Genomic DNA, 20,575 nt, shown 5'->3' on the forward strand with positions numbered 1-20,575 from the left:
CCTGTAACCTTCCCCTCTGCTAGGGCCTCCCCAAAGATACTCACTTATGAATCCTAACTGTCTGCTTGTCTGGATCCTCTCCTCCTGCAGTTCTGAAAGATTGCAGTTCTGAAAGCCCTTGTAGTGGTCAGAGTCCTTGCAGTGCTCTCTCTCTCCTTCTCTCTGTCTCTCTCTAATTCTGCTTGGGCTGAATTCTCCTTCTGAATTCTCAATTTCAATTCCGTGTTCTCTGGATTCTTCAATCTCTGGATTTTCAAATTCTCAGTTCTCTAATCTCTCAATTCTGTAGATTCTCAGTTCTCTCAATTCTGTATTCTATAATTTCTGACCATAATGGCTACCCACAGGGTATATATACCATGTTTAGGGCCCTGGGGCTTAGCACCTACTTAGCAAAAGGTGTGGTCCTGCCTACAAATAAGGCTCCCCTAATTAAGCTTCCCTTAAGCAGCTCTACCTGAGGAGTATTAAATGGGAGGGAAAGATCTTTAATCACATTAAAACCACACTAGCTACTTCTAACTGCCCAGAAGGGCTCTTCCTCTTTTTGCTCTTTTGAGAGATCGCAAAAGCATAGACTTTAGGGAAAGAGAGGAATTTAATGAATGGAGGGTTAGACCTGGAATGAGGAAGAATGACTCTGAAACTTCCCTCAGACACTTAACAGTTGTATAGCCCTGAAAAGTCACTTCACCACTGTCATCCTCATTTTCCTTGTGAATAATAATAATAATAATGATAATAATAATATTAATAATAATAAAGATAATGATAATGATAATAATAATACAAGCACCTACCTACAAAATATGCCCTGAGGGTCAAATGAGCTAATACATGTGAAGCAATTTGAGCAGTTATATAGTGATATATAAATGCTAGATATTGTTTTTATTGTTACTGCAGAGAGGAAGAAACTGAGTTACAGAAAAGTGACATGATTTATCTGAGGTCCCCATGTATGTTACAGGGTATGTATACTGACTCAAGTTTTCTGTCTCCAAACCCAACCACTTTTCCATTTTATCATTTTTTTTTTTGCTTTTTGGCAGGGCAATTGGGGTTAAGTGACTTGCCCAAGGTCACACAGGTAGTACATGTGTCAAGTGTCTGAGGCCGGATTTGAACTCAGGTCCTCCTGACTCCAGGGCCGGTGCTCTACTCACTGGTCCACCTAGCTGCCCCTCCATTTTATCATTTTTTTGCTGAAGAACAATACTATCTTTACAAAACAGACATGAAGTTATTTAGCAAAAAACATGAATCTTTACCATCTCCAAGTATATTTGCTGATATTATGATTTTCAGCATCATGTTCAGCCCAAACCTCCTCCCTGGTGGCAAGGAGAGTGATTGGTAATTAATTGATGAAATGATGGTGTAGTTTTCATCTTCAGTTTTATAGAAGCCAGACACTAACCTGCTCTGCACATACCTCCACTCTCCTTTTTGTCTGATAAACATCAATGCCACTAAGAGAATGGAAGCACCTTTTTTTGGGGCTACAGAGATAAACAAACTAGTCTTCCCCCTGAGGTAGAAAGCAATATCTTGTTTAGTATTCTAGAACTTCCAGATCTGGCATCACCTTAACTCTTCATCTTGATCCACATACTACTCCCCTTCATGTATTTTATGACTGAGCCACACTGGACCATTCTCTGTCCTACATTAAATCCTATGCTTCTTTGACATTCTGGCTTTGTGTCCCTGTCCCCTGGTTCCTTGAACATCCTTCAGGTTTCCTTATTACCTGTTGAATTTCTACCAATTATTATAGTCAAACTCGAATGCCCCCTCCTCCATGAAGCCTACCTTGTTCCCTGCAATCAGCTGAGATCCTGTGATTCAGTATCTCCCATAGGATTTGATGTGCATCCTTCTGATGCACCCATCATGTATTTTTTTTATTTGAGTCATCAATGTGTATTTATCTTATTTCCCTTATAGAATATGAACTCCATGTGGGCAAGGATTATATCTTTTTGAAACTTGGTATCTCTCTGAACACCCAATATTTTGATTTACATTGATTAAGAACTTTATAAATATTCATTGAATTTACCTCAGTGGATTGGTAATTGATTAGTATAGACTCATTTAATTGAATGTATTGTGAGAAAGCTCATTGTCCAGCATACTTTCTGCATCAATTGCCCTCAAACACAGATAAAATGCTAAGGGTATGTCATATCTTCTCCTGGAAGCCTTTCCACATTGGTAAAAGATCCTTTGATAGCACAGTATTACATTCACATTAGGAGAGGTCACCATAGGAGGACTTCAAGAGAGGAAACATTAGTTACTACTTAATCTGAAACTGGTATTTCATTAGCAACTTTAACAAAGTCATCAGTATTTCTGTGTGCTACCAGCTAAAGTGAAGAGGAAGTGATAGAAAGAGAAATTCCATTAACAAACCTCTAGACCATATAAAATAATTGGGAATTGACCTACCACCTTGTATATAGCAAGTTTGTGAATACAACAAGCACAAGGCTCCCTTCATGGAAATGAAGACTGACCCAAATAATTAAAGGCAAGCTTAATTGCTCTTAGGTAAGCTGAACTAATATAATAAAATGGCAATACCACCTCAATTAATTTACTTATGTAATGTCATATCAATCCAAGGATTACTTGATAGTGCTTGAAAAAAAATGGTAATAAAATTCATCTGGAGGACAAAATGTCAAGAACCTCAAGAAAAATCATGAGAAAAATGGGAGCAGAAGGGAGCCTGGCTGTATCAGATCCCAAAATGATTTGTTATTCATTTCAAAATAGAGAGATAGGTCAGTGAAATAGATGAAGTATGCTGCAATTAGAAACAAGCCAATCTGGTAGCCTAATGCTTGATTATGAGGGAAACCCCACCAGCTCCTGGGGCAGGGACTCACTATTTGGCCATAAAGGTGATTAAAAACTAGGAACTCTTCTGGCACAAAAGAGCTAAAACCAGCACCTCACACTGTTTACAAAGATTACATTCAAATTTGTACATGAGAGATAGAAAAGGCCACATAGTATACAACTTAGAGTTACCAGGAAAAGATTACCTTTCAGATCTGTAAATAGGGAAAATGTTCATGAAAAAAATGGTTTTACAGCAGCATGGATGATAAAAAGAGCAATTTTGAGATACAAAATTGAAAATTGTTATCAAAAACCAAAGCAATGCAGCTACAATTAGAAGGAAAATAGTTAAATGGTGGGAGATGTTTGCAACAATTTCCTCTGATAAAGATATTAATGACAAGATTTATAATGAATTGATTCATATTTATTAGAGCTATCCACCAAACGATAAATGGACAAAAGTTATAAACAAGTATTTCTCAAAGGAAAATGTCAAATAGATATATGAAAAATTGTTGCAAATCCCCTATAATTAGAAAAATGAAAACTAAAGCAAATCTCATTCTCCTTTGGGAAAGATGATAAAATAAGACAATGGCATAATGGTGGAGCTGCAGAAAAATTGGCACATCAATATGATGTTGGTGGAGTCCTTTTAGAAAGCCATTTGGAACTGTGTCTCAAAAGTCAATGAAATGCCCACCCTTTCAATCTCTTTGTTTTAGCCCCTATAGACATCAGAGAAAAATGAAAAGGACTCATATATACCAAAGTGCTAATAGTAGCTTTTTTTTGTAGAACTAGAAACTGAGAGGCCATATCCTTTAATTTGGGAATGTTTGAAAAATTGTTACATTAATTTGATGTTATACTATTTTACTGAAAGATATAATGAAAGAGAGCAGTTCAGAGAAGTGTCGGGAGAATTGTATTAATTGATAAAGAGTGAAATGAGTAGAAATAGATCATTTTGTACAATTAGAAAAACCCTGTAAAGTCAAAAACTTTGGAAGACTGAATTATTCTGATAAAGGCAATGACCAACATTGATTACAGAGGACCCATGATGAAATGTACTGGTCTTTTTCTGACTGAGAGGTGACAGACTGAATATGCAGAATGAGACATACATTTGTCGACACAGGCAATATGACATTTGTGTTTTGCTTGACTATTCATATTTATTACAAGAATTTTTAAAATTCTAAATTCAAGAGGCAAGAAGAGACAATATTTGTTAATTGAAGAAAAACAAAATAAAAGAAGTTGATTTTATGCTTTCTGCAAGAGAATCTTTCCTTCTAATGTTAAGTGCTGAGCTTCTGTGATGGTTACAGCTTTCTTTTTTCTGAAGTTTCTAGATAATTGCTCTCCCCCAGTCTTAACCACCACTGCCAGTGAAACTTGGCAGCATTGTACTCTGCTAATGTCTTCTCTCTGGAGGAGAAAGAACCTTTGTCTTCTACCCAGTTTTCTTTTTCTGTTCCATACCCATTTCAGTTAATGAAATGAGAGTATTACTCCCTGAACTTCAGTGAGGCCAATGCCTTCTGACTTTCCCAGTTTTGTGTGTATAACCCTGAAACTTTTCTTGTACAATTAGGATATGATGTTTTGTTTGGTGACGGCTGCTAGAAATCCCCCCTTTTCCATAATCAATACCCAAGTCTTTTCTGAATGGATGCCTTAAATTTTTTGCCTCTTTGTTGCACTTTAAAGATTATCAAAATTGGCCCCAAACGGCATTCTTAAAAAAGTGACCATGTCTCGATTTTTCCTTCTAAATGTTTGAAAACATCTTTAAAGAATGATAATTATCATATGTTAGAGGGACTATTGGAAAAGCAGCCTCTTGACAACTATTGGTGTTGCTGTCAATTGTCCAGGCCATGTCGAAATCAACTTGGGTCTCTCACTCCCCAATTACTATACCATGTATGTCCTTTGAGCCAGCAATACCCGCCTTTAACTAGTACCCTCCGAAAATAAAAAAAAATAAAACATGAAATATTTAAGTCATATGCAAAAAGAGAAATGATTTTTTATGGGGACTGCAAAGTATTGCAAACTAAGGGGCTGCTCATCAATTGGGGGATAGCTGAATAAATTATGGTGTGTGAATGTAATCAGATTCTACTATGTTTTCAGAAACGATGAAAGGGACAGCTTTACACCTGGAAAGACTTTATGAATAGATGTCAAGTAAAGTGAGCACAACCAATTTGTAGTATAACACCCCCCCCCAAAACAATGGAAAGGCAAATCCATGCAAGGCTCAAGTACTCAATGTGAGGACCCACCATGATTCCAGAGTCATGCAATGAAACCTGCTGCCCTCCTTCTGACAGAGAGGGGATGGGCTCAAGATGTAAAATGTGACACACATTTCTGGCCTTTGCCAAGGTGGGGATTTGAGTTGCTTGAATGTGTACATGTATTTCAAGGCTTTTGTTTTTCTTTTCGTTTCCCCATGTGTACTGAAGATAAGAGACCAATTATAAAGATAAATTAAACCAATTATAAAGAAATGAAGTGCCTTTGAATAGCACATAATAATTTATAAGTAGAGGGATAAAGTTATCTCTTTATGACAGTAAACTCACATGTGTTTTTTTGGGTTTGGGGGGTATAGCTCTACAACTTTTTACCAGCAGCACTCAGAGTGTACTTTCCTGTTAAGCCTAAAGGACTTTCTAAAAATATAGAAGAAATGAAACATTTCATTTTGGAAAGAGTAAAGGAGCATCAAAAGCTACTGGACCCTAACAACCCTCAAGACTTCATTGACTGCTATCTATCCAAAATGCAGCAGGTAGGGTGAATGGTGGAAGTACTTTGCTCCTCGAGCAAGGCTGATATTCAAAGGACTCTTATAGGTCACTTTCTTCAAAGCACAGGAAGGAACCTCACAGAGTCACACGGTATCAATGTTCCTTTAGGATGTCATTGGCTTTCTGCTAACTTGGCTTTCATACGACCCTGTCCCTTCTCTGAACTTGGTAGGGGAAATGGGGTTGGAGGAGTTCTATTTTGCCGGGTACTGAGCTTCTCATCAGGGCTTGTCTGTTTAGGGGAGGAGATTGTACTGGAGAAAGGCAATAGGAATCAGTTAAGAAACATTTCCTAAATTCCTATTATGTGCCAGGTACTTTACTAAGTGCTGAAGACACAAAAGAGGAAAAAAATTAGCTTACGATCTAATGGAGGAGATAATATGCCAATTAGTACATACATAGTAAGCTCCAAAGAGGAGAATTGGGCTGCAGAGCAGGACTTGGAGTCAGGAAAGCTTGAGTTCAAAGCCAACTTCACACAGTTCCTGGGCACATCATATCACCACTGTCTGCCTTAGGTTCCTCATCTATAAAATGGGGACAAAAACATTCATCTCCCAGGGTAATTCCAAGGAACAAATGATGTTTGCAAATCCTGCTGTTAACTTTAAAACAGAAGCAGGAGATGGCTCACTGGATTAAACATTGGACCTGGTGTGAGAAAGATCTGAGTTCAAATCCAGCCTCAGATAATTCCTACCCTCGCAACAACAGGCCAGTCATTTAACCTCTGATTGCACAAAAATGGATCCACTGGAGAAGGAAAGGCTACCCAGCCCAGTATATTTGCCAAGGAAAAATAATGGGTTCAGCAAAGGATCAGAGATGACTGAAATCACTGAATAACAAGAGATAGCAAACACTAAATCATATATAAATGCTAGGTATTACTTTAAATGCTAGCTATTACTAGCTTCCATAAAAGCACTGACAGTTAATATCAGAAGAGGGCAGCCTTTGTTTTGCTCCACAGAAATATGAAAAAGATTCAAAAACTTCCCAGAATCCTACAACCTGCTTTGGAAAACAAATAACATACTTTTAGTATAGCATACTATTCTCTGACAATGAAAATTTACGCGTAGTTGCCCTCAGGACATCAGTCCAACATTCTACTTTATCCTTAATTATCTCCCAGTCCTGCATAGTTCCACTTAGACTGATTAGAGGAAATTAGGTTGTGGTAGGTATAGGGTACTGAGCCTGAAATCAGAAAGGCTTTTGCTCCAATCTGGACGCAGACTCTTTATAGCAGTACAACCCTGGGCAAGTCAGTCAACATCTGTCTTCCTCTATTTCTTCAAATATAAAATGGAAATGATGATAGCATCTACCTCCTGGGGTCATTGTAAAGACCAAAGGAAATAATACTTGTAAGATGCTCTGCACAGGGCCTGGCACATAGTAGATGCTTGATGATTGCTTCTTTCCTTCATTCCTTCACAGTTTAACCCGATGAATTAAACTTCCTGTACAAGGAACAATCATTTTTGGAGGGCTGAACAGGCAATCCTTTTCCCCATTGGATCTGAACTTTCCAAATACCTCCTATCAATGGGGAAGTAGGGTGTAGGAGGGAAGAATAGAAAGTAAACATCTTCTTCCCCTCCACCCCCAACCCTGTCATGGCAGTAATCCTTAACTTTTTTCTGTATTCACACCACAACCACCCTATTTCAGTTCAACACCATCTCTGATCTAGACAATGACAATTATATCTTATCTAGACTCTCAATCAATTCTTCACAAGTCTGCCAAGTTAACATACATAAAGTGCAAGATTCACTGGGTCATTCCCATTATCAGGTGGCTTCAGGGCTCTTAAGACACAACATAAATTCATCTGTTTGGTTTTTAACTCCCTTCACAATCCTGCTTGAGACTCTTTTTCCACACTAGGTATCCATTTACCCCATCACACCCTATGTGCTCCCAGGCAAACCAGCCTCCTTGTTGTTCTCTGTAGATAACATCCCCTCTTTTGCCTCTTTGCGTTTACACAGTCTGGCCCTGTGTACTTTACACTGCCTGGCATGCTCTCGCTCACTTCCCTCAACTCTTAGTAGCCCTGATATCCTTCCACTGCAGCTGTTACCTCCTTCAAGCAGCCTTCCCTTATTCTTCCTGTCGTTAGTGTCCCACCAAAAATTCTCTGTGTATTGATTTTGTACAGATCTGGTGTGTATTTCTCTTTAAATGTGTTGTATTCCTTCAGTAGAATGTAAACTCTTTCATGTTAGAGACTGCTTTATTTTTATTCTTTGTTTATATGCCCAGTACTTGGCACTTTGACTGGCAATAAGAGACATTTCTTACCTATTTGTTGATTGATTTAATATACTAATAAAAATGTTAAACAGCAAAGAAGTAAACACAGATCATTGAAACATTCATTAGAAACTTTCTTCCAGGTTCATACCAAGACTCCTTTAACCCCCTCCCTAGAAGTAGTGCCACCTTGTTCCTGTTACCTCTCTATATTTTTGCCTTTATTTCAATGGCTCCAAACCAATGGGAGATTTTAAAAAAATAATGTTGAATTCATATGAAAGCATAAGCATGCTGATTACATTGCTTAATATTTTCTCATTGGTGTATTTACCTTATTCTTGTCTGGTTAAACTTTTCCAAGTCATCTACCTGACTCATTTTGAGATTGTTATTAGAAAATGCCTAATATCCAGTCTTTTTTCTGTATGTCCATCTTCTTTTCTCTATTATTTATTCCCACCAACTCAATAAAGAAAAGATGAACAAAGCCCTTGTTAACACATTAGCATAATCAAGAAAATTAAATTTCCATATTGGCCATGTCCAAAAATATGTGTTTTACTTTGCATACTAGTCCGCCAACTCTCTCTTAGAAGGCAGGTAACATTCTTCATCACTGGTTCTAAGCCCTCACGATTGACAATTGAATGGTATTAGTTGGATAACTTTCAATATTGTTCAATTTTGCAATGTTGATAGCAGTAAGTTAATCTTATTGCATGCATGGTTAAGCTCGTATTTGCAGGATGAGTTTTTGGTTTATAACCCAATCTCCTTTTATTTTATTAGTGTTGTTTTCCAGTCTCTTCCTTTATTTCTCAAAGTGGAGAAGTAATCCTGACGTATTGAAATTTATTTTCCTTGATAGGTGAAGGGCTCTGTTTTCATTCCCCCAAATACTCAAGTGTTGAAACATCTAATATTTGATCACTATGGTTCTGGTGTGTTAAACTTGATGCTTCTTTCTGTTGGATAGCCTCTGAATTCTATCAATATACACTTTGTCCTCAGTTTTTAGCAGTTGTGCATTTTTCATTATTAAAATCTTGTATTCAGGTTTCAAATTAGTTCCATATTTCTAAGATATAGAAGTTCCTTAAAATATTACTTGTCCTGTCTTCAAGATCATTTTGGTTTGTAGAGACCCAATGTTTTCCACTGTTTTTGTGTCTACATTTTGAGTCAAAATTTCTTTATTTTCTAGTATCAAATCTGCTGGTGAAACCTACCTTTAAAGGATCTACAGAGCTTTAGATACATTGCTCATCATTTGTTCCAAATTGTCTATTTACTATTTCATTTTTGAGACCTGTTATCTCAGGCCGCTCTTCATCCTTATTTCTTCTTTTAATTCTTTTCTCTTTGTGAAACACTTCAGTAACTATAGCTATAACATTCATATCATGCTTCAAAAATTCAAAGAACTTTACAAATATGATTTTGCTTGATTGGCACAACAACACGAGGAGGTGGATGTTATTATTATCCCCATTTTAGAGATGATGAAATTGAGGCTGACAGAAGTGAAATGACTTGCTCAGGCTCATAAAGATAGAAAGATTTGAAGCTAGATTTCAACTTAGTTCTTCATTACTTCAAGTCCAGCACTCTATCCATTGTGCCATGCAGCTGCCTCTAGGGTGTTGTTCCTTTATTTCTGAGAGTCCTATAATTCTAACTGCTTGGTTTTCTCATTTATTAGAGTAGCTGTTCTTAATTATATAGACTGCATCCATTGTTTTGTGTCCTTGTATAGGTTATTTGTTCATTTTCCATGTCCATGAGTTTCACTGCCAGTTGATTTGAGCAGAAAATGAGCTTCTACCCAAACTTTGAGCCTTTTTTAAAACCATAAATAGCTTAATTTTTGTTCCAGGTAAAATGGTTCAACCATCCACCCTTTTTCCATTTTTCCCTTTGTGGCCTTGAAAAAAAAATCATTTCAGCTCTCAAGACCACAATTGCCTTTTCTGGATAATGAGTTTGTTGTGCTAAGTGATCTCCAAGGATCTTCCAAGCTCTAAATAGTAGGAACTTGCACATTTCAGATATTTTCACAGAATTTGGGAGTTGGAAGGAAACTGAGTAGCCCCCTAACTTTAAGGGATGTCACACAAATGAGTTAGAATGCTTTTGCTTCCTCTTTCTGAGGAGACAGAACTCATAAAGCTGGTTTGAAATTACAGAGACATATTTCATTTCCACCTGAGGGGGCTAATGAGCAAGACTGGAATGAAATTCTTCATTAAGTAGCAAGTTCCCTATTTGTGGAAGTCTTAAAGCTGAAGCTGGATGACCACTTAAGGGAGAATTTTGGAGAGGAAATTTCTGATCAGTCACAGCTTGGCTGTTTGGAGTTAATTTTTCCTTTAACATTTGAAATTCTGTATTATCCGCTGCAAAATATTTCCCTCAGTTCCCCATTCTGATAATCTGAAATCCCTTCTTCATCTTGTTTTACAAAGATGCTGTCCTGTTTTGTGGTGAAAACAAGTATTAGGGGTCACTTCCCAGGTCATTAAGGTTTTAAGTGAATTAATTGATCATGTCCTCTCCCTACCATACATATCATTGAAAATAAGTAGAGACCTGAAAGGGATCCAACTCTCTCCTGTTACATATGAGGAAACTGGGGCCCAGAGGAATTAAATGACATTCCCATGGACAAACACACACCTCTTAGCTGAGTCTAAATTCAAATGCAGGTCTTCCTAATTCAAAGTCTAGTGCACTACCCACTATTCCGTATTGTTTGAGGGGAAGAAGGTTGCATGGGAAGGGCAAGTCTATGGTTGGGCAATGGAAGAGTGAGAAGATGGGGAAGGTTCTTATCTCTTGGAGTAGGGAAATGAAAGTGAGGGAGGGCTCCTAGGACAAACTTTATGTACTTCATATGGTTGCTAATGGCTTTTTCTGTTGTCTCTCATTACTTGTGCCTCTCTTTCAGGAAAAAGATAATCCCCAGTCAGAATTTGACTTGGAGAATCTAATAATGACTGGAGTAAACTTGTTTGGTGCAGGAACAGAGACAACCAGCACTACTCTAAGATTTGGCCTGCTGCTCATTCTCAAACATCCTGAGGTCCAAGGTAAGGTACAAGAACTGCCATGCTTACAGACCAGGCTTGCTTTCCCAGCTCTGCATTTTGCTCCGGATTTGGTCCCACTTTCCCACTTTTTGGATTTGCATGACTGCTGCACAGACCAGCAACAGGTCAGACAATAGTGTATTTAAGAAAATAGGACACTTGAAGAAGAATTTCTAGTTATTTAAGTGTGTGAATGTCTATCATGGGGAATACAATTCATTTTAGGAAACATGGGTAAAACCCCCACTGTGCACCCTCAGCTCTATGCTTAGGATGCAAAGTCTCAAATGAAACACCCTCTTTCCTGAAATGGCTTACATTCTTCCAGGGCTGGTTCTGCTGGATCCAAAGAGTCAGAACTAGGAACTATGGATAGAAGTTGAAAATTGACAAATGGAGACTTCATGTAAGGAAAAACTTGCCAACTATTAAAGTTCTCACAAAGCCCATTCAGCTGCCCTGGAGGTCATGAGTTCTCACTTCCTGGAGGTTGTCCATTAGAAAGAGGATTCCTGTTCCACTACAGATGGCCCTAGGTGAAAACGTGGTATTTCTAGTGCTCAGATTCTATCCATCTGCAGTTTAGGATATTGAGACAGAAGCTGAGATACTTACCTGGTGAATGGTTTAAATCAACCTGATAATACTATCACCAGCACTGTGAAATTCAAATGGAGACATCTACCTTCATTTACAATAATGGGTGGCATCAATATTAAATGCATAAGGTTTTCAAATCACTTGACACATATAATTTCATTTGATGCCTTGATAAGGTGAAGATGTTGTCTCCATTTTCCAAACCATGGGAGTGTAGGGAACCTTAGGATAGAGATAAATTATGATCCCCATTTTTCAGATGCAGAAAATGAAGCTCATATAAGTTTCATGACTTGTCTGAATTTACACAGATAGTGTGAAACGAGGAACCTAAACACATTTCAGCCTGATTCCTATGCATTAAAGCCATAGAAAATCACCCCATTGCTGCTGCAGTAGCCTTTGCCTCCTTGACTGAGTAGAAGGAAGACACTGAGCCCATCTGAGAATCATCCTAGAGCATATCCTCAGGCAGATACTTCACACAGGCTCTGGTGGGCATTCCCAGGAGCCTGAGAAGTGCAATGCTTACTCCCGTTTTTGTCCTGCAGCAAAAATTCATGAGGAAATTGATCGTGTGATTGGACCTAATCGAGTTCCTTCCATAACTGACAGACAAGATATGCCCTATATGGATGCTGTGGTGCATGAAATGCAAAGATTCATTGACCTCTTACCTCTCAACCTGCCCCGTGAAGTGGTCCGGGACACCCAGTTCCAACAATATGTCCTCCCAAAGGTCAGCACTCCTGGGATCATGGGATGTCATGTTGGAAGAGATCTTAAGCATCATCTGATCCAGGGATTTCATTTTAGACATGAGCAAGTTGAATCCCATTGTCATAATCTCATAGAAATTGCTCCTGAAGGGAGTCTTTTGTTACATACAGCTAACATGGATGTGGTGCTGAATGAAGAATGAGAGGAAGGTGTATACTTGGTTTTCCCTTTTTCTCATTCACTACAATAATACTTTGGAAAGAAAATGTGCAGGAAAAATAAGAGAGTGAAATTGCTCGTAGGAAAGTTTTGTTTATGTCATTACCTTCTACTAGACAGTGAAGTGAATTGTTTAGATGGTATTTTCTGTCCCATTGTGGAGGAGACACCGAGTCTCAGGTCTAATGACTTGACCAAGGTGATTTAAAAATGTTGGAGTTGAGACAAGAACCTGTGACTTTTAAAAAATATTTTATTGGTTATTTAATATTTTTAGTTTTCAGCATTGATTTCCTCAAGATTTTGAATTACAAATTGTCTCCCCATTTCCACCCTCCCCCCCACTCCAAGATGACATACATTCTAATTGCCCCATTCCCCAGTCAGCCCTCCCTTCTCTCACCCAATCCCCTTTCCCCTTACTTTCTTGTAGGGCAAGACAGATTTCTATGCAGCATTGCCTGTATATCTTATTTTCTAGTTGCATGCAAAAACAACTTTTTTTTTGAACATCTGCTTTTAAAACTTTGAGTTCCAAATTCTCTCCTGTCTTCCCTTCCCACCCACCCTCTCTAAGAAGGCAAGCAATTCAACATAGGTCACATGTGTATCATTATGCAAACCCTTCCACAGTACTCATGTTGTGAAAGACTAACTATATTTTGCTTCCTCCTATCCTGCTCCCCTTTATTCAATTTACTCCCTGGACACTGTCCTTTTTTGAAAGTGTTTGCTTTTGATAACCTCCTCCCCCTATCTTCCCTCCCTTCTATTGTGTCCCCTTTTCATCCACTTCCTCCTTATTTCTTGTGGGGTAAGATACCCAGTTGAGTGTGTATGTTATTCCCTCCTCAAGTCAAATCCGATGAGAGCAAGATTCACTTATTCTCCCCTCACCTGCCTCTCTTCCCTTCCAACGAACTTCTTTTTCTTGGCACTTTAATGTGAGATAATTTACCCTATTCTATCTCTCCCTTTCTCTCTCTCTCAGTATATTCCTCTCTCATCCCTTAATTTTATTTTATTTTTTTATGTATCATCCCTTCATATTTAACTCATCCTGTGCACTCTGTCTATATATATGTATGTATATTCCCTTCAGCTTCCCTAATACTGATGTCTCATTAATTACACACATCATCTTTCCATGTAGGAATGTAAACAAAACAGTTCAACTTTAGTAAGTCCCTTATGAAATTTCTTGTTTACCTTTTCATGGTTCTCTTCATTCTTCTGTTTGAAAGTCAAATTTTCTACTCAGCTCTGGTCTTTTCAATGAGAAAGCTTGAAAATCCCTTATTTTATTGAAAATCCATATTTTGGCTTGGAGCATTATACTAAGTTTTGCTGGGTAGGTGATTCTTCGTTTGAATCCTAGCTTCATTGATCTCCAGATTATCATATTCCAAGCCCTTTGATCCCTTAATGTAGAAGCTGCTAGAGCTTGTGTTATCCTGTTTCTTTCTGGATGCTTGCAGTATTTTCTCCTTGATCTGGGAGCTCTGGAATTTGGCGACAACATTCCTAGGAGTTTTCTTTTGGGATCTTTTTCAGGAGGCAATCATTGGATTCTTTAAATTTCTATTTTGCCCTCTGGTTCTAGAACATCAGGGCAGTTTCCCCTGATAATTTCTTAAAAGATGATATCTAAGGTCTTTTTTTGATCATTGCTTTCAGGTAGTCCATTGATTTTTAAATTATCTCTCCTGGATCTATTTTCCAGGTCAGTGGTTTTTCCAATGAGATATTTCACGTTGTCTTCTATTTTTTCATTCCTTTGTTTCTGTTTTACAATATCTTTATTTCTCATAAAGTCACTAGCTTCCACTTGCTCCAATCTAGTTCTTAAGGTAGTATTTTCTTCACTGGTCTTTTGGACCTCCTTTTCCATTTGACTAATTCTTCCTTTCAAGGCATTCTTATCCTCATTGGCTTTTTGGAACTCTTTTGCCATTTGAGTTAGTCTATATTTTAAGGTATTATTTTCTTCAGTATTTATTTGGGTCCCCTTTAGCAAGTCATTGACTTGTTTTTCATGGTTTTCTCGCATCACTCTCATTTCTCTTCCCAATTTTTCCTCTACTCTTCTTACCTGCTTTTCCAAATCCTTTTTGAGCTCTTCCCTGGCCTGAGACCAATTCATATTTTTTGGAGGCTTTTGATGTAGGCTGTTTGACTTTGTTGACTTCTTCTCCCTGTGTGTTTTGGTCTTCTTTGTCACCAAAAAATATTTCAAAGTCTGAGACTGAATCTGAGTGTGTTTTTGCTGCCTGGCCATGTTCCCAGCCAACTACTTGACCCTTGAACTTTTTGTCACGGTATGACTGCTTGTAGAGTACAGAGTACATTGTCTCAAATTTGAGGGGTTGCACTGCTCTTTTAAGAGCTTTTTCTACACAGCAAGCTCTGCCACACCAGCACTCCTTCTCTCCCAAGAACTGCTACCCAGGATTGCAGCCCAGACCCAGGCAGGCAAAGCAGACTTTGCACTCCTGCTCTGATCCACTGCTTAATTCCTCCCAGCAGGTGGGCCTGGGACCAGAAGCAACTGCAGTTGTGGCTCTGGAAGCAGCCTGTGAGCTGCACCACCTCCACTGCCCTTGGGGCAGTGGCTTACTTCGAATTCCTTTCACTCTGTCCCAGCACCTTTTCCCACTAACCTTCTCTGTTGTCTTTGGGGTTTGTGGATCAAGAAGTCTAGTAACTGCCACAGCTCAATGATTCAGGGCCCTACCGCCTGTTCCACCTGGCTCCCAGTCTGGTTGGCGTTGGTGCAGCACACGTTGGGCTCTGCTCAGCTCCTCTCCCGGATTCTTTCGATAGACCCTTCCCAGTGATCATCCAGGCTCTCCTGGGCGGGAGCCCTGCTTCTCTCTGCTATTTCATGGGTTCTGCAGCTCTACAATTTGTTGAGAGCCATTTTTATAGGTGTTTGGAGGGACCTACGGGGGAGCTTAAGCAAGTGCCTGCTTTCCAGCTGCCATCTTGCCTCTGCCTCCAAGAAACTTTTGTCTTTAGACTCCAAAATTCTGCTTTCCAGGGGTTATTAAATAAACATTTATTGAATTAAATTGAATTAGACTGCAGTTTCCTAGCAATGGTTGAGCAAAACATTTCTCCCTCAAAGAAGGAAGGAAACATTCCACTAATTTCAAATTTAATATACCCCATTGAGTGCATTTTTTAGTTCACATCATCAAGGCTTCAGCAAAAATCTACTGTGGGAAAATTTGTGGGCCAAGTGCTGTTGGCAAAAGGCAGGAAGAGAAGGGTATTTCACTATTGAGGACTTTGGTGTCTGTTGGAGGGAGCACAATTTGGAACCAGAAAAGTCCACCCAAAATATTATTCCTTTCCTACAGATCCATGCTGTGATTTGATTAGAAGAGTGATTTCCTGCTGAAGAAACTCCCTCAGGAGAAAGCCCCTAGAGACTTTAAGGATTGCCTGGGTCACTGACAACTCATATGTCCTCTCAAGAGTCAAACAAGCAGCAGGTGTAGATGTGAATTGTAGACCTAGGAACTGAGGGGAGAGAGAGCACAGAGAGTTCAGGGACTTAGCCAAAGCTTCCTATAGGAGGGGGTACCCAAGCCAATCCCTGAAGAAAGCTAGGGATTCTAAAAGGCTGAAGTGAGCAAGAAGTGCCTTCCAGGTGTGGGACATGGCCATTTTACAGCCATGAAAACCAGAGAGGGAGCCTTGTGGATGGGAAACACCAGTTGGACCAGTTTAGCTGGCACACTAAGGAGTGCATGAAGGGGACAATAATGGGGACATAAACCAGGAATACTAGACTGGAACCTATGTAGATTCTCAATGGTTAGACATCCTAATGTATACCATACAGAAAAGAGTTTGCATTTTGTTTTAGAGTCAGTAGAGAGTCACTGAAGATTCTTAGGAATGGCATACCAAGGATATTCCTGACAATAATTGACTTTTCCCTGGAATTTCTCCCCTCTAGGGCACAACAATCTTTCCCCTGCTCTCTCCAGTCCTGAATGACAGCAAAGAGTTTCCCAACCCTGACCAGTTTGACCCCCAGCACTTCCTGGATCAGAATGGGAAATTCAAGAAGAGTGACCACTTCGTGCCTTTTTCCATTGGTAAAAAGAAACCCTTCCAATGACTACCTCTCATGCTAGAAGAAGAATCCTTCCCCCATCCCCACCCCGGTATGGCTGAGCCTCCTCCTGGTAGTTCTTCTGGGGACACACTGCTCCATTGTGGCGTGTGACCCACCATCTTTTCTAGTATTCCCTTGGCCTTACTTCTTCTCAGACCTTTTAATAGATGAGCTGAACCTCTTGGTTGGCTCAGCTTCCCCCTTACTTTAGTGGACATCTGGCTCCATTGGAAGATCCACTGCACAAGGGCTCACCATAAGAAGAATGGTATGAAGAGAGAATTCTTTCTTGCCCTTAGTGATTGTTATTGACTGGAACACAACTCGCAATAATAATTCTCACCATTTCTGTCCATCTACATCCTTCTCTTTTACTCCTTTCCCCATTTCTGCCCTGGTCCAATAGTCTGTTCCTCTTTGGCTGACACTGATATTCCATGAAAATTTCTAAGCACGATATTGTTTCTTTCCAGGAAAACGGTCTTGCCTTGGAGAGGGCCTGGCAAGGATGGAGTTGTTTCTGTTCTATACCACCATTCTACAGAATTTCACCCTCAAAGCAGTTGGAGATCCAAATGAAATTAATTTCAAGAATGATCGTGGTGGGTTCTCCAATGCTCCAAGAAATCACCAAATGTGCTTTCTTCCTCGCTAAGGAATAAAACAAAGTTGATTTCATAAATTAGCCAGCTGGTTTCATCTTCTGGATTCAGTACTCTCATGTTTTGGACTGGAATCCCATTGTTGGAAAACAATTCCCACCTACTGATTAAAATGGGTCTTAATTTCCAGAAGCATGATAGGCAGAGTTTCTTGTATGTCATTTTCTAATAAGGGCTGCCTTATAGAAGTTCATGCACAAGCCTCTCACCAATGTCTTCAGCAATGATCTAATTCACACACTGATTTCTAATTTTAGGGTGTGGAGGAAGATCTCTAAAATGTCTTTCCCCCAAGCCCCATATTTATTTGCAATTTTCAAATATCCTCACCAATTATTTTATTTTTGTTTATTTTATTATTTTTATTTATTTATTTTTATTATTGTTGCTTGTGAATTTGGGGGTACAAGAAACATGGTTATGTTGCTATTCACTCCTGATGTGCAAACGTGTGGCCTGCCCTTCCAAACACTGAGGTTTTATGACTTCAGGAGGAAAGTGGTATTATTGAAAGAGCCCTGACTTTGAGGGTAGGGGACCAGGGACCATTCCTGACTCTAATGCTAATAACTTGCATGGCCTTTTATAAGTCACTTCACTATTTATTCAACATCATATTCTTCATCTCCACCATGTATGGGTTTGACTCCATGCCATGGACCTAAATTTTCCTACTGATTCTCCATCTCTGATACTTTGATCAGTGGACATAGTCAACGCACCCACCCATGCTTTAGTGGACCATTTTCAAAGGTTATATTCAAAGGAGAACTCTCCCTTGATAATAGACACAGTAGTGATGGACTTTTCTGCTATTGGCTAGGACAGTCATCACTCTCCATTGATGGAGCCATAACTTCCTAGTTCTGTAAAATTTTATTGAGTTTAGGTTCTAACAACATAAGATCACCTCCGTGCTACAACATAACACAATACATGAATCTGTCAAGGATCTATGAGCATGTCTGAACTGAACTGCAACTCAGTAGGTAAATCTGAGAAAATTGCCTGAAGTTCTTAGATATCATGAGACTTGCCTATGGTCACACAGCTTTAAAGTGTTATAAGCAGAATTCAGACCTGCAGTTTTCAGACCCCAAGTCCAACATTCTATCCACTATAACACACTGCCATCTCTTCCTGTGGCTCAACCTTCTGCACCCACTTTTTCTTTCACTTCCATGCCTCCCTGTTTTCCCTGATTGTCACTCCATTTCTTGACTCACTTTCTTCCTTTCAGAATCTTGCTCCAATGGTGAACCAGTTCCATCTTAAACTGATCTCCATGTCAAAATCCTTTGTTCCATTGCCCTATGAAGACAGGCATTCCTTATCAAATTCCAACTCCTACATTTTGCTTTCTCTGTTAGGATTTGCTTGGTAGTAGACACAGAACTTCTTTCTGACTCACTGACTCTCCATTCAGCTTCTTTTCTAAGATTTCTCTTTCATATTTAGTCTTTTCACATTCCCCTACATCTCACCAGAAAACTGAACTCAATATTTCACTGAAAAAAATTGAGGATGTCTATTAGTAATTTGTTCTACAATTCTTTATTCTAAATCACCTCTCCATGCCTCCCACACAGACACTTTCTTTCTTTTGGTCCAGTATGGAAGAAGGAGGTGGAGTAACAGTAAATGAAGGTAGTGTTTCTCCTTACAACTACCAGCCCCTCTACTTGGGTCCTTAATCACTTCTCCTGTTTTCTCCTCAGACAGCTTGTGCCTTCTATCCTTCCATGTCTTTTCCTAATTTTTAATCTGCCCATGTCAACTGCTTCCTTCTCTACTGCTTGCAATCATGTGCACATCTCCCTCATTCTTAAAACAAAATAACAAACCCTTCTAATGCCCAAAGATTCCCTGGCTGCTTTTTATTTTGTGTGTTACTCAGCATTCATGGCCCTTCAGAATGACACAGCATGCCTTTTTTGAATATCCGCTGAGTTAACAACAGCTCATCTGGCTCAGTGGAGCAGGAGGGTTTGCTTCAACTTCTGGGAGGCACAGGACATTTGAGTCCTGAATTAATTGATTTTCATCTTAAAGGTACAAGGGGGCTGAGTTACACATAACCAGCAGGAAAGCCACCAGGGAATCCCTCTACATGCTTTTTTCAACCCCCATTATATTGATTATATTGCCTCTCTCTGTCACTCTGTGTCTCTGTCTCTCTGTTTCTTTGTCTTTGTCTCTCTGTCTCTCGGTCTGTCTCTTTCTGTCTGTTTGTACCTCTGTTTTAACTCCAGCCTTCTGACTGCCTCCCCACTCCCACCAAATTCTTGTTTTTAATATGTCTTTGCTCCTAAACAACCCATGGAATGGTAATGCCTGATGCACTAAGGAGGCCATTATACAAGAGACACATATTTCTGGCTCTGCTCAATCCATTTCAAGCTTTTAGGCCAATATTTCTGAATAATTTATCATGCATTATAATAATACATAAAATAATATATTAAAAAATTTTTCCTCTCTCTTCTTTCCCCCCAGTTATCAGTGATCCAGGCCATAAAAGCAGTTTCATTGAAGTACTTTGAAATTTTCCACCATGACTCTTGGTCATATATTCCGATCTATTTCAAAATCCCTTCTTCCCCCCAAATCTTCCTAGATAAGTTTTGCTTCAAGGCTTTTGCTCCTTTGATGGATATTTAATTTGATTTTTCAATCAATTAATCAAAAACATTGATTAGGTACCTACTACATGTCAGGGGCTATTCAAGAGGCTGCTGATGGCAAACACACAAATGAAATAGTCTCTGTCCCTTTGATTTTTTTGCTGTTTAAAAGGAACCAAAACACATATAAAATATGCATACAGAAAACACTAAGCTAGCAGGCTATAGAGATAAGGCACTTACCCAGGGCAAAGTCTGTCTTAAAGTCTGTTTCTTATTGTTTCATTTGTATAAAGAGGGGAATTTTGGAGTTAATATCTAGGAAAACCTGTGACCCAGAACTGTTTTGTGATTATTAGACAAATGTACATTGCCAGAATATTGCTAAGCCTGTAGATATGAGAATTTGCTAAACTGCTCATTAATCATCAGACACTAGAGTGAGGTCTTTAAGTGAAAGAGCATTTCTAAGAAAAGAACAGAGATCCTAGTGGAAGAATGACTATATCTCTCTGCATCGACACCTGGTGCTTGACAGAGTTGGTTGATAAAAGAGAGGCTCTGTATA

General features: G+C 39.1%; 1 protein-coding gene across 1 annotated transcript in view; it reads left to right on the forward strand.

Annotated features, from left to right (window-relative positions):
• LOC118828039 (cytochrome P450 2C23-like) overlaps window positions 1-17,521 on the forward strand; it is a 32,111-nt gene extending 14,590 nt beyond the window's left edge. The window contains exons 5-9 of the mRNA XM_036734425.1: window positions 5,492-5,671; window positions 10,912-11,053; window positions 12,205-12,392; window positions 16,560-16,701; window positions 17,195-17,521. Of these exons, the coding sequence (XP_036590320.1) occupies window positions 5,492-5,671; window positions 10,912-11,053; window positions 12,205-12,392; window positions 16,560-16,701; window positions 17,195-17,376 (834 nt within the window). The 3' untranslated portion in view covers window positions 17,377-17,521. The remainder of the gene's footprint in view (window positions 1-5,491; window positions 5,672-10,911; window positions 11,054-12,204; window positions 12,393-16,559; window positions 16,702-17,194) is intronic.
• The last annotated feature ends 3,054 nt before the right edge of the window (window positions 17,522-20,575 follow it).

The sequence above is a fragment of the Trichosurus vulpecula genome, chromosome 8 (assembly GCF_011100635.1).
Source record: "Trichosurus vulpecula isolate mTriVul1 chromosome 8, mTriVul1.pri, whole genome shotgun sequence".
In the NCBI taxonomy this organism is placed as follows: domain Eukaryota; kingdom Metazoa; phylum Chordata; class Mammalia; order Diprotodontia; family Phalangeridae; genus Trichosurus; species Trichosurus vulpecula.